The sequence below is a fragment of the Eschrichtius robustus genome, chromosome 13, assembly GCF_028021215.1.
Source record: "Eschrichtius robustus isolate mEscRob2 chromosome 13, mEscRob2.pri, whole genome shotgun sequence".
NCBI lineage: Eukaryota > Metazoa > Chordata > Mammalia > Artiodactyla > Eschrichtiidae > Eschrichtius > Eschrichtius robustus.
The window spans coordinates 32,482,101-32,496,578 of NC_090836.1; the positions used below are offsets into that span (position 1 = coordinate 32,482,101).

The window sequence follows — 14,478 nt, forward strand, 5'->3', positions numbered from 1 at the left end:
TACAAAAATCCATAAGAGATTACTATGAACAATTATATGCCAACAAATTTGACAACCTAGAAGAAATGGACAACTTTCTAGAAACATACAGCTTGCCAAGAATGAGTCAAGAAGAAATAGATAACTTGAACAGACCAATCACTAGAAATGAAATAGAATCTGTAATAAAAAAAAACAAAAACAAAAAACTCCATTCAAACATAAGTCCAGGACCAGATGGCTTCACAGGTGAATTCTACCAAACATACAAAGAAGAACTTGTACTGATCCTTCTCAAACTCTTCCAAAAGATTGAAGAGGAAGGAACACTCCCAAAGACATTCTGTGAAGCCATCACCATCACTCTGATACCAAAACCAGACAAAGACACTACCAAAAAGAAAATTACAGGCCAATATCTTTGCAATTATTTTGTTAATATTATTTTTGGATTATTCATTGCTTGTATATAGTTATACAATTTTGTATATTGAAATTGTATCCTTTGACCTTGCCGTATTATTAGTTCTACTAGTAGTTTTATGAGTTCTTTAGGATTTTCACCATATTGGATTATGCTGTCTATAAATATAGATATTTTTACCTTTCCCCTTTCAATCTGAATGCCTTTTGCTTTGTTGCCTGACTGCAGTGACTTGAACCTCTAATACAGTGCTGAATAGCAGTGGCAAGAGTGGGCGTGTTTACATTGTTCTGAGTCTTAGGGAAAAAGCATTTAACCTTTCACTATTAAGAATGATATTAGCTTTAGGTTTTTTTGTAAGTGCCCTTTGTCAGTTTGCCCTCTATTCCTAGTTTATTGAAAGTTTTTATCATGTATTTTTGTCAAATGCTCATTCTGTGTCCCTTGAGATTATCATGTAGTTTTTTTTTTCTTTATTCTATTAATATATATAATATATTACCTTATTTTCAAATGTTAAACCACCTTGCCTTCCTGCGGTAAAGGCTGCTTAATCATGTTACATAACCCATTTCATAAAATGCTGGATTTATTTTGCTAATTTTTTAATGATTTTTACATCTATACTCATGAGAAATATTGGTCTGAATTTTTCTTTTCTTGTGATGTCTTTGTCTGGCTTTGGTAACAGAGTAATACTCCTGGCTTCATAGAAGAAGTTGGAAAGCGTTTCCTCCTCTATTTAATGGAAGAATTTGTGGAGGATTGGTTATTTCTTCTTTAAGTGTTTTTGCACCTTGGCTTTTCTTAGTGGGAAGACTTTTAACTAATAATTCTTTTTATTTTTAGTTGTTATAGGTCTAATCAGATTTTTAAATTTCTTCTTGAGTACTTTGTGTTAATGTGCGTTTTTATAGGAATTCATCCATTTCATCTAAGTTGTATAATTTGTTTGCATAAAGTTGTTCATAGTATTCCCTTGAAGTCCTTTTAATTTCTATAAGGTAAGTGTTGATATCCTTGTTTAACCTGTTTAATTCCAGATCTGTGTCTTTTCTACTTTTTTTCTTGGTCAGTATAACTAAAGATTTGCTAATTTTATTTGCTGTTTTGAGTTTCATCAATTTTCTCTATTTTTTTTCTATTCCATTTATTTCTGCCCTATTGTTTATGATTTTCTTTTTCTACTTACTTTGGATTTAGTTTGGCCTCCTTTTTTTCCTAGTTTCTTAAGGTGTAAGCTTAACTTATTGATTTGATATTTTTCTTCTCTTTTAATATAGACATTTAAAGCTGTAAAGCAGTGCTTAGAGGTCAACCAATGATTAGTTGGAGGTTGTGTTTAAACACCTTGAGCTAATAAGACTTCCTCCTGGGCATAAGACCTTACATTCAGCCAGGATGAGTGTTATTTTTCAAAGACATTTTGAAAAATGTCTTTGAGTGGCATTGTTTCCAACTAGAAGTTTGCTGTCATTCTTATCTTAATATCTGTGTATATATAATATATAATTTTCTTTGTTTTTAAGATTCTTTTATCATGGATTCTCTACCACAGATTTTTTACGGTGGATTTCTCTCCATTAGGATTAGGATGTTTGTTTTCTATTTCTTGTGTTTGGACTGTGTTGAGCGTCTTGGATCTGTGGACTTCTTACTGTTTTTACAAAATTTGGAAAAAATTCAGTCATTAATTTTTCAAATATTTTTTACATATTTTTTCTGATTGCTCTCTCCTGTATGTGCTCACAGCCTTATACATGTTTGCAGCTTTCCAGACCACCAGGGATGGCTGAGAGTTTATGAAAGCCTATTTGTTTTCTAGATTTCTCCATGAAATTTCTGGATCATTTTTTGCTTTCTCCAAGTATTATTAGATATAACTCTGTTTTTTGTTTTTCAGTGATTGCTTTAGATTTTATGGTATATATTTAATTTATCATGGACTGTCTTCAAGTTATATTATGCCAATTCAAATATAATATGAGACTTATAATGGTATGCTTCTATTTCTTTCCTTTAGCCTTTGTGTTTGTTGTATTCATACATTTTACTTATATATATGTTATAAATCCATTATTGTTCTTTTTGTTTTAGAGAGAGTTAAAAAATAAGTAAGCAATTTTTTATATTTAGTTCAAATTTATCATTTTTGGTGGTCTTCATTATTTTGTGCAGATCTAGATTTACATCTGGTGACATTTTGCTTCTGTTTAAAAGGCTTTCTTTAACATTTTTTATAGTGTGGGTCTGCTGGTGATTAATTCATCTCTTGTATATTTTTAAGTCTTTATTGTTCTCTTCTTTTTGAAAAATGTCTTTGAGTACCATTGTTTCCAACTAGAAGTTTGCTGTCATTCTTATCTTAATATCTGTGTATATATAATGTACAATTTTCTCTGTTTTTAAGATTTTTCATCATGGATTCTCTATCACAGATTTTCTACTGTGGATTTCTCTCCGTTAGGATTAGGATGTTTGTTTCCTATTTCTTGTGTTTGGGCTGTGTTGAGCATCTTGGATCTGTGGACTTATTGTTTTTACAAAATTTGGAAAAAATTCAGTCATTAATTTTTCTAATATTTTTTCTGATTCCTCTCCTGTCTTCTTTGGGATCCCAAAAAATATGTAAAGTAGTCCAACTGAAGTTTTGTAACAGTTTGCTGATGCTCTATTTATTTTCCATTTTTTCCCTCTCCTTTCATTTTATATATATTGTTAGACCTTCAAATTCACTAATTGTATCTTCTTTGGTATGTAATACTGGTAAATTTATTCAGTGTATTTTTCATCTCTAGAAGTTTGATTTAACTCTTCTTTTTATCTTCCTTGTATCTATTCAACATGCTCAGTCTTTCCTTTAGCTTCTTGAATATAGGGAACATAGTTAGGATAACTCTTTTAATGTCTTTGTCTATAAATTATATCATTTTGTGTCATTTCTTAGTCTATTTCTAATAACTGATTTTCCTCCTCATTACAGATTGTAACTTTCTGCTTCTTTGCATTCTTGCGAATTTTGTTTAGATTCTATACATTGTGAATTATCTTTTTGGTTTCTGGAAATCTTTTATTCCTATAGATCATCTTAAGCTTTGTTCTGGGATACAGTTTAGTTACTTGGAAGTAGTATGATTTTATTGAGGGTTGCTTTAAACTTTGTTAAGCAGGACCAGATACACCTTCAGTCTATGGTTAATTTGCCCTCTGCTGAGGCTATACTCTTCTGAGTCCTCTCCAATTTCCTTTGAATTACAAGGTTTTCCACTCTGGTTGATGAGAACACAAAATTTTCCCATCCTTGTGTTAGTTCCTGGAATTGTTCCATCTTCTCATGTTGGGTGGTTCTTTTCCCAGCCTTGACTAATTGCTTCATATGTATGTGCTGGTCAGTACTTGGTTAAAGATTTGAGAACTCTGTAGATCTCTGGAGCTTCCTCTTTTTGAAACACCCTCCTTCATGGTACTCTGCCCTGGGAACTCTATTTTCTGTAGTCTCCCTGAACCCCCAGCCCTATTTCCTCAAGAAGGGTAATCTGTGGGCTCTGACTAGGTTTCCCCTCCAAGTATTCAAGTATTCTGTGGCTTGGATACACTCTCAAGGTAGTAAGCTAGGAGCAGTTATAGGGTTCATTTGATTTGTTTTCTTTTTCTCAGGGATCATTATCCTGTTCTACATGATGGCCCATGTCTGAAAATCATTGACTCATGTATTTTGTCTAGTTTTTTAATTTGGTCAGTTGGGAAGATAAATCTGGTCCTTTTTGCTTCATTTGGGTAGTCAGAAGACCTGAAATTCATATTCACCCAGCAATCAGACTGATATTTTCCAAGGCAGAAAGCAGTCGATTTTACTTTTGTACTTGGAACCTTTCAATGTTTCTTATTGCTCTTTTCAGAAGTAAAGCTCTGCATGATTTTTGGCCCTTTTGTACCTTTTAAGCCTTAAGTCATAAGTTTTCTTTTACTGATTCTAATCTAGCTTTATTCCTCTTCTTTTCATTTCCCAAACATGCTGCAGACCTTGCATTTGTTATTATTCCATTCCCAGGGTGTGCTTACTCCTTTCCTCACATGTCTAACCATTCTGTACTTTTAGCTTATTTATCACTTCCTAATTAGGGACTTTCCTGACCAAACTATCTGAAACAGGACCTCCAACATGTTATTCCATCACGTGATTTTGTAGCACTTATAAAGGCACTATAATTATCTTTATCTGTTTAATTCTTTATTTCTTTTATTCATTGTACTTATTAATGGTTAATTATCTATTTGTTTAATATATTTGTTCACTAGAATATAAGCTGTATTGTCTCCTTACCACATAATAGGCATACATTAAATATCTGTTGAATACTCTTTATTAGATAACAAATTTATCCCTATTTTGGTACATAATTTTCATGAATTTTGTATTTATCTATAGGAAAAATTAAATTGTTAAAGAAACTGGATGGATTTGTCTTAATAAGACTTTTAAATTTTTAGCATCATTTCTCTCATTTGTACAAGTAACAATTCTTCCCAACATTTGGTCCCCAACTCAAATGCCACCTGCCTGATTTTTCTCAATCAAAAGAATTTCTTCTTTCTATGTACTATAGTAACAATTTACTGTAGGATAGCACTTTTCACTTTCTAATTTTTTCTTGCCTCTTCTAGACTATTTCTTGTGAGCAATGACTGTGCACTATACACTTCTGTATTGCCCACATCTTTTGAGTTAGTGATTATCCTGAGTCTGAATGCTTAAGATACCCTTTTAAAATGATGATTTACATTTTGTAGTATGCTTTCTAACTTACTAAGTGCTTTTAAATTTATTTTCTCATTTAGAGTAATAGAAATTTCTCTGGTGTTAACGGTGTATGTTATTGCATACTATAGGTTATGCCTTTTGGTAATAACAGAGTAGCATTTTTCTGCCCAAAATACCAATAAGACCCATATTGAGAAATAATGTAGGATCATGATCTGTGTGTATTCATGGACAAAACGTCTCTCTCTCTCTCCTTAATACCAAACTGAAATATTTTATCTCTCTGTCCCCAACACATGGCACACTGCCTAGAACAGAGTAGGTGTACTTGCTCATTAAATATTTAATAAATTAATTATAAATAAAATTGGAACTCAATCAGAGTTTCAGCAGTCTATGTTTTTCTAAATTTCCTTGGTACCTCCAATCTCTGGAACAAAACCAACCCCAAGTAAATTTGTAAATAGTCAAAGGCAACAAAATTCATAATACCTTGATTTCTAATTACTTTCCATGATAACTTTGATTCTTTAATACAAGTTGGATATAACTTAGAATTATGATTTATAACAATTTATAATAATTATGCATTAGAAGGGAATTTGCAAGCTATCTTGTCTAACATTTTCCTCTAATCCATCTTATCTCTTGGCTTTATTACTTACGTATGCATTTGTAGTTATATTGCTCTTCCTTGGGAACTTCAGAGATAGTTTGTTAGGTTGAGTTCCTTGTTAGGTTGAGAAATATCTGATTTAATGTTCTCATAACAATTTTATTTGACATTTTAACACTAAGGGTAATTATTTTCTCTGAGCAGTCTTCACAGTGTCTTTCTCTGGTTAAATGGAGTGGCATTTAGGTACAGTGTTTGCCTAGGTAATTCTCTAGACGTTATTATGGAAGACATACTATAGATTGGTCATATTTTGTTTTGTTAATAAAACAGTAAATTGAACCACATACTAGTTTTTCATGTTGCAGTACTAAACTAAGTGTAGATTATTTTTATACTCACTAAGGTATTAGAAGAGGATATTAGACAAATTTCCACCCAAAGCAGTATTATTTATTTAAATTTTAAAAATGTAAACATGGTCTACTTAAATGTTAGCAGCTACTCAGTATGTTCTGTAAGAATTTAACTTCACGTGTTTCTAAATGAGAATGCTCTATGCTTTTCTTGCTAAATATGTTTTTATTTATCCTAAAGTCCAGAAAATAGAAATTTCCTTACTAGGAGACCTGCTATAGTTGTAGGTGAATATTGTGGAAGCATGGATGAAAGAAGACAGTCAGACTTCATTACTGAAAAAAATTCATTACAACATATTTGGGGAGAAAACAGAAAAAAGTTTTCTAATGAAGATATGAACCAGCAAACCCCAAGCCTTCTATCAGATAATTGTGACTCTTTTATTAGTGAAAATATGATCAACTTATTAAACATAGATCAACAGAAGATAAAGAAAACCTTTGACAAGTGTGGTTATGACAGTGCAGTCATTAGTTCTGATAAAAACCATTTCACTGATAGATGCATTAGAAGTACTTTTACAGATCCAGAGTTGACGTCTAGTAATTCTACTTTTAATAAATCAAGTTTTCCAGAAAAGTGTCGACCAAACAAGAATTGTCAGAAAGAGTACAACAATAATGAAAGAAATAATTTTAATACATCTTTTGAGAAGGATTGTTACCCAGCCAGCTCTGATAAAAAAGGTTGGTGTTATAGATGGAAAGTGTAATGATCTATTGGGGCCTTTTGTTTGTTTGTTTTCAGTTTTAATGAATATCCGTATGTGTGTGTGTGTGTGTGTGTTTGGAGGAACATGAAATTAAAAATAGAATGACATTCTATTATATGACATTGTGGACCAGTGGCATCCCTCTATATGGGTCATGCTAATAAGCTTCAAATTAAAAAATATAAATTGTCTATGCTAAAGTTTTATTTCAGTGCATACTTTTATTTTTAAAGGAAAATTTGAAAGTGATTACCAAGAGAAGACATCCCAGAAAAAAACCCAGAAATATTCAGTGAACCATATGTAAGTTTTTAGGTAAATTTGGGGAATGCAAATTGGGACCTAATATAATGCATGTTTAAGGATTAAACTGATACAAAGTGAGGTAAGCATAATGCTGTCTGAGGGTGGGCAGACTGGCCTCAAAAATCAATTGTCAGACCTTGGTAATATCACCCTAGTTGAGAGTTTGGTCCTCATATTCACCAGTGCAAAAATATCTTCTTATCTGAATCATAGTGTTAATTAGATTTGAGAAAACTGACTTATGTGTTCAGGAAATTTATTTACCCACCAGAATGTCAATTTATTAATTTACAATAAGAAATAGAAGGGTGACATATATAGGAATGCTTACTGGCATAATTTTCTTAGTGAATATTTTCTACCTTTTGGCAGCTTGCCATGGGAAGGTTGCTTGGTTAATACAGAATCAGAACAAGGGAGTAATAGAATTCAAATGTTAATGTCATAAACAAGCATATCAACAATTTATGGGACTGACATTATAGGAAATTAAAGAAAACTTGTAGTTTCAGAATATGCCTAACTTTCTCAGTAATAATTATGATTTAATCAAATCTTTGTCATTGAAAATCATGAATTAGAATAGATTTTTATTTTGGAAGTACTTTCTTATGGAAATATGTAAAATATCTATTAATACAAAGAATTATTAGATGCCATTTTTATGGCATTGTCACAACAAATTAAAAAATAGATTCACCACTTATTTAATAAAATCAACAACTTAGGTTCTTTGTTGTCAAACCTCCAAATATTCAGAAACTTATGAATGAAAAACAGGATGTTAAAACTTGAATTTTAAAACATATTTTATGAAAGTGATTTAGAACATGGCTTCCAAACCTGTGTGTGTGAAGATCCTCATCACTGGAGGGGGTTTTTTTCCCTAATAAATTTATTTATTTATTTATTTATTTATTTATTTATTTATTTATTTATTTATTTATTTATTTATGGCTGCATTGGGTCTTCATTGCTGCACGTGGGCTTTCTCTAGTTGCGGTGAGCAGGGGCTTCTCTTCATTGCAGTGCGCAGGCTTCTCATTGTGGTGGCTTCTCTTGTTGCAGAGCATGGGCTCTAGGCATGAGGGCTTCAGTAGTTGTGGCTTGTGGCTCTAAAGTGCAAGCTTAGTAGTTGTGGCGCATGGGCTTAGTTGCTCCGTGGCATGTGGGATATTCCTGGACCAGGGATCGAACCCATGTCCCCTGCATTGGCAGGTGAATTCTTAACCACTGCGCCACCAGAGAAGCCCAAAGGGTGATTTTAAAATACAAAATGTCAAGTTTGACCTACACAAAATAAATAGGCTCCTTAAGATAGAGCTTATGAATCCTTATCTTTTAAAAAACTTCTCTTATAATTCTGATCTTTAACCAACTTTGGGAATCATAATTTAGAACAATAATTTTCAGAGGGAATAAAACACACGTTAATACTTTCTTATTTAAAACCCTTAGGGGTAATATCCCTTTGGAAGAATTGTGTTCTAAGCAATCATGGGACTTTGGAATTGGTGAGGTAAAGTACATCTTACATTATCTTTCCAATTAAGTAAGTTGTATTATCATGTCTTATTTTAGTATTTGAAATTTACTTTAAGGTTAGCTCTTTCTGAAAATTTTCTTTTTAGGGTAACTTTTTTTTAATATATTTTTTTACTCTGGGGAAATTATAGCTTAGATTGAGAAATAAAATTAACATTTCAGAAACTGTAATGTGCCTTATTTTAGTCAAACCAATATAGATGCATTTAAAGTTCTTTCTATAAGTCCTATAAAATTTATTCCAAGATGAAATTTCTTTAGGTTTAATTGTGTTACAGGTGAAAATAGTTATATATTTAAGAATACTAAAACATATATAAACATTGGTTACCTAAGTTGTAATCCCTGCTCATAATAAGGGTGTATGATTCAGTCATTCAAAAAACAATACACATTTTTTTCAAGAGCGCATGGGACATTCTCTAGGATAGGACACATACTAGGACACAAAACAATAAACAGTTAAGGAATAAGCACAAAGATGTAAAATATAACATAAAAAACCCCACAAAATGTAAGAGAAGGGAGTAAAAAATGTAGATATTTTAAAATGTGTTTGAAATTAAATGACTATCAGTTTAAAACATGTACAGTAAGTCCCCTACATATGAACCTTCAAGTTGAGAACTTTCAAAGATGCGAATATGCATTCACGTGTCCAATCACATAAATTAGTTCATGTGTCTGGCATGCATTGTCACATGCATGCGTCTTCTAAAAGTGGTTGTGCTTTTGTGTACTTTACAGTACTGTATAGAGTATAGTAGTACAGTGTCTTTATTTCAAGCCCAGGATGTCTGGAAGCAAGCGTAAAAGCAGTGGTGATGTAGCTGGTACTGCTAAGAAGCACCAAGCAATAACAATAGAATTGGAAGCCCAAAGAAAGGATGAAGAGAGAAAAGAGGAAGAAGAAGTAACTGAAGAACTAAAGAGATTCACAATGCAGGGAATTTGGTAAGGGGACTTTCTTTATTTGAGGAGGCACTGTTAGTTTTTGAGGCACAGGACCCGAACTTAGTACATGAAAGTTGCAGCAGCCATTCAGAATGCAATCCAGTGCTACTGTGTCATCTATGATGAGAAAAAAAGAGCTACTACCCCCCAGACATCACTGGATCTTTTGTTCAAGAGGGTAGATAGAATTGAATCCAGCAAGGAACCAGAACTTTTGTCATCAACGTCAGGCATGTATAAAATTGCAGCTTGCCCTCCATCTCTCATTGCTGATGATCCTTCAGCTCTACCATCTCCCACCTCCTCTCCCTCCTCCAGTCAGTAATTCTTCTTGCCTGTTCACTCAATGCCAGCCCCTGTATGCCAGCTGTTGTACTGTACTACTGTACTTTTCAAGGTACTGTACTGTAAGATTAAAAATGTTTACTTTTGTGTTTGTTGGCTTTTTATGTATTATTTCTGTGAAAAGTATTATAAACCTATTACAGTACAGTACTATATAGCTGATTGTGTTAGTTGGGTACCCAGGCTAACTTTGTTGGACTTACAAACAAATTGGACTTATGAACGCACTCTCAGAACAGAACTCATTCGTATGTAGGGGACTTACTGTAGATATAATTATGGGTCAACATATGTGATCCTCATGGAAACCACAAGTCAAAAGCCTATAATAGCTACACAAAAAGCAAATAGCAAGGAAACCAAGGAATTACTAAAGAAACTCATGAAACCACAATGGTAGAAACAAAAAGAAAAAATGAACAGAGAAGAACTACAGAAACAACTGGAAAACAAGTGATAAAGTGGCAATAAGTACATACCTATCAATAATTACTTTAAATGTCAGTGTTCGATCAAAAGACATAGGGTGGCTGATTGGGTAAAAACCAAGACCCTCAATATGCTGCTTACAGGAGACTCACTTTAGGGCAAAAGACACGTACAGAGTAAAAGTGAGAGGATGGAAAATGATATTTCATGCAAATGGAAACAAAAAGAAAGTGGGAGTAGCAATACTCATATCAGACAAAAGAGACTTCACAACAAAGGATATAACAAAAGACAAAGAAGGGTATTATATAATGATAAAGGGATCAAACAAGAAGAGAATATTATACTTGTTAACATATTTGCACCCAAAACAGGAGCACCTAAATATATAAATCAAATACTAACACTTAAAGGAAGAAAGCGACAATAATACAATAATAGTAGGGGACTTTAACACCTAACGGACATCAATGGACAGATTATCCATACAGAAAATCAATAAAGGAATAGTGGTCTTAAGGACACACTAGACCAGTTAAACTTAGTAGATATCTATAGGACAATACATCCAAAAACAACGGAATACACATTCCTTTCAATTGAACACAGAACATTCTCCAGGATAAATCACATACTAGACCACAAAACAAGCCTCAACAAATTTAAGAGGGTAGAAATTGCATCAAGCATTTTTTTCAGAACACAACTGTATGAAACTAGAAGTCAACTACAGAAAGAAAAATAGGAAAAGAACAAACACGTGAAGACTAAATGACATGCTACTGAAAAGCAAATGGATCAACAATGAAATCAAAGAGGAAATCAGAAAGTACCTTGAGACAAAAATGGAAACAAAACTTTTCAAAATACATGGGATGTTGCAAAGTCAGTTCTAAGAAGGAAGTTTATAGCGATATAGGACTTCCTCAGGAAACAAGAAAAATCTCAAACAGCCTACGACCTAAAAGAATTAGAAAAAGAAAAACAGATCAAAGTCAGCAGAAGGAAGGAAATAATAAAGATCAGAGAGAAAATAGAGATTTAAAAAATGGAAAAGATCAATTAAACTAAGAGCTGTTTTTCTGAAAAGATAAACAAAATTGATAAACATTTAGCTGGGTTCACCAAGAAGGAAAGAGAGAAGACTGAAATAAAAAAAGAAATGAAACAGGAGAAATAAAAACTGATACCACAGAGATACAAAGAAATTATAAGAGAATTCTCTGAGCAGTTATATGCCAACAAATTGGACAACCTCGAAGAAAGGACAAATTTCTAGAAACATACAGCCTGCCAAGACTGAGTCCAGAAGAAACAACTTTAACAGACCAATCACTAGGAGTGAAATAAAATCTGTAACTTGAAAAACTCCCTACAAAGAAAAGTCCAGGGAAAGATGGCTTCACAGGGGAATTTTACCAAACATATAAAGAAGAACTAATACCTATCCTTCTCAAACTATTCCAAAAAATGGAAGAGTAGGTAACACTCCCAAATTCATTCTACAAGGCCACCATTACACTGATACCAAAACCAGACAAAGACAGTACAAAAAAGAAAATTACAGGCCAGATATTTTAGATGAATATAGACGGCAAAATCCTCAACACAATATTAGCAAGCCAAATCCAACAATATATAAACAGGATCATACATCATAATCAAGTTGGATTCATTCCAGGGTCAAAAAGATGGTTCAACATTTGCAAATCAACCAATGTGGTATATCACATTAGCAAAAGGAAAGATAAAAATCACATGATCTTCTCAATATATGCAGAAAAAGCATTTGATAAAATTCAACATCCATTCATGGTAAAAACTCTCATCAAAGTGGGTATAGAGGGAAAATATTTCAACATAATAAAGCCTATTTGTGACAAACCTATGGCCAATGTCATACTCAATGGTGAAAAACTGAAAGCCATCTCACTAAATTCAGGAACAAGATAGGGATGTTCACTCTTGCTGCTTTGATTTACCATAGTACTGGAAGCTCTAGCCACAGAAGTCAGACAAGAAAAAGAAATGAAAGTTATCCAAATTGGAAGGAAAGAGGTAAAATGGTCATTAGTTGCAGATGACATGATACTTTATATAGAGAACCCTAAAGTCTCACACAAAAACTACTGGAACTAATAAATGAATGCAGCAAGGTGGCAGGATACAAGAGAAAGTTTTTAAAAATCCCATTTAAAAATCACACCAAAAAGAATAAAATACCTCGTAATAAACTTAAGAAGATGAGAGACCTATACTCTGAAAGCTATAAAACGTTGATGAAGGAAATTGAACATAATACAAAGAAATGTAAAGATATCACATTTGTGGCTTTGAAGAATTAATATTGTTAAAATGACCATACCACCCAAAGCAATCTACAGATTTCATGTAATCCCTATCAAACACTCATGACATTTCTCACAGGACTAGACCAAATAATCCTAAAATTTATATGGAACCACAGAAGACCCTGAGTTGCCAAAGCAATCTTGAGAAGAAGAACAAAGCCAGAGGAATTACCCTCTCAGACTTCAGAGAATACAACAAAACTGAAGTATTCAAAATAGCATAGTACTGGCACAAAAACAGACACATAGATAAGTGGAACAGAATAGAGAGCCCAGAAAGAAACCCACAGAACTATGGTAAATTCATCTATGACAGAAGAGGCAAGAATATACAATGGAGAAAAGAGAGTCTCTTCAACAAGTGGTGCTGGCCCAACTAGACAGCTACACATAAAATAATGAGATTAGAATATTTCTTCACACCATATTCAAAAATAAACTCAAAATGTTTAAGACCTAAATGTAAGACATGAAACAATAAAACTCCTGGAAGAGAACATAGGCAGAACACCCTTCGACATAAATTTTAGCAATATTTTGGGAGGTCTGTCTTCTAAGGCAAAAGAAATAAAATCAACAATAAATAAATGGGACCTAATTAAATTTAAAAGCTTTTCCACAGCAAATAAAACCATTGGCAAAACGAAAAGCCAACCAGCAGAATGGGAGAAAATATTTAGATATGATGCAATCAACAAGGGATTAATATCAAAAAATATGTAAACAGCTCATACAACTCAATATCAAAAAAAACCAAATAACCAATCAAAAAATGATCAAAGACCTGAACAGACTTTTTTTCCAAAGAAGACATACAGATGGCCAACAGGCCCATGAAAAGATGCTCAACGTCACTAATTATTAGAGAAATGCAAATCAAAACAGCAATGAGATATCACCTCACACCTGTCAGAATGGCTATCATCAAAAAGTCTACAAATAACAAATGTTGGAGAGGATGTGGAGAAAAGGGGACACTTGTACACTGTTGGTGAGAATGTAAATTGGTGCAGCCACTATGGAAAACAGTATGGAAGTTCCTTAAAAAACTAAAAATAGAGTTAACATATGATCCAGCAATCCCACTTTAGTATATATATCAGGAGAAAAAGAAAACACTAATTTGCAAAGTTACATGTGCCCCAATATTTACAGCAGCACTATTTGTACTAGCCAAGACATGGAAGCAACCCTAGTGTCCATCAACAAAGTAATGAATAAAGAAGATGTGGGATATATATATATAAACACACACACACACAGTGGAATATTACTTAGCCATTTGCAGCAATGTTGATGGCCTTATGGCCCTAGAGGATATTATGCTTACTGAAATAAGTCAGGCAGAGAAAGAAAAATAGTGTATGATATCATTTATGTGTAGAATCTAAAACATAATACATATGAATGCATATGCAAAACAGAAATTGACTCACAGATATAGAAAACAAACTTATGGTTACCAGTGGGGATAGGAAAGCAGGAAGGAACAAATTAGGGCTGTGGGGTTAAGAGATACAAACGACTAAGTATAAAATAGATAAGCAACAAGGATGTAATGTATAGCACAGGTAATTAGCTCCATTATCTTGTAATAACTTATAACGGAGTATAATCTGCAAAAATACTGAATTA

At 32.9% G+C, this 14,478-nt stretch overlaps 1 protein-coding gene across 1 annotated transcript in view; it reads left to right on the forward strand.

Moving 5' to 3' along the window:
- The window catches only part of REDIC1 (regulator of DNA class I crossover intermediates 1), a 69,454-nt gene that overhangs the window by 22,468 nt on the left and 32,508 nt on the right, over positions 1–14,478 (forward strand). Inside the window, 3 exon segments of the mRNA XM_068561817.1 lie at positions 6,379–6,887; positions 7,147–7,216; positions 8,678–8,738. Coding sequence (XP_068417918.1) covers positions 6,379–6,887; positions 7,147–7,216; positions 8,678–8,738 — 640 coding nt within the window.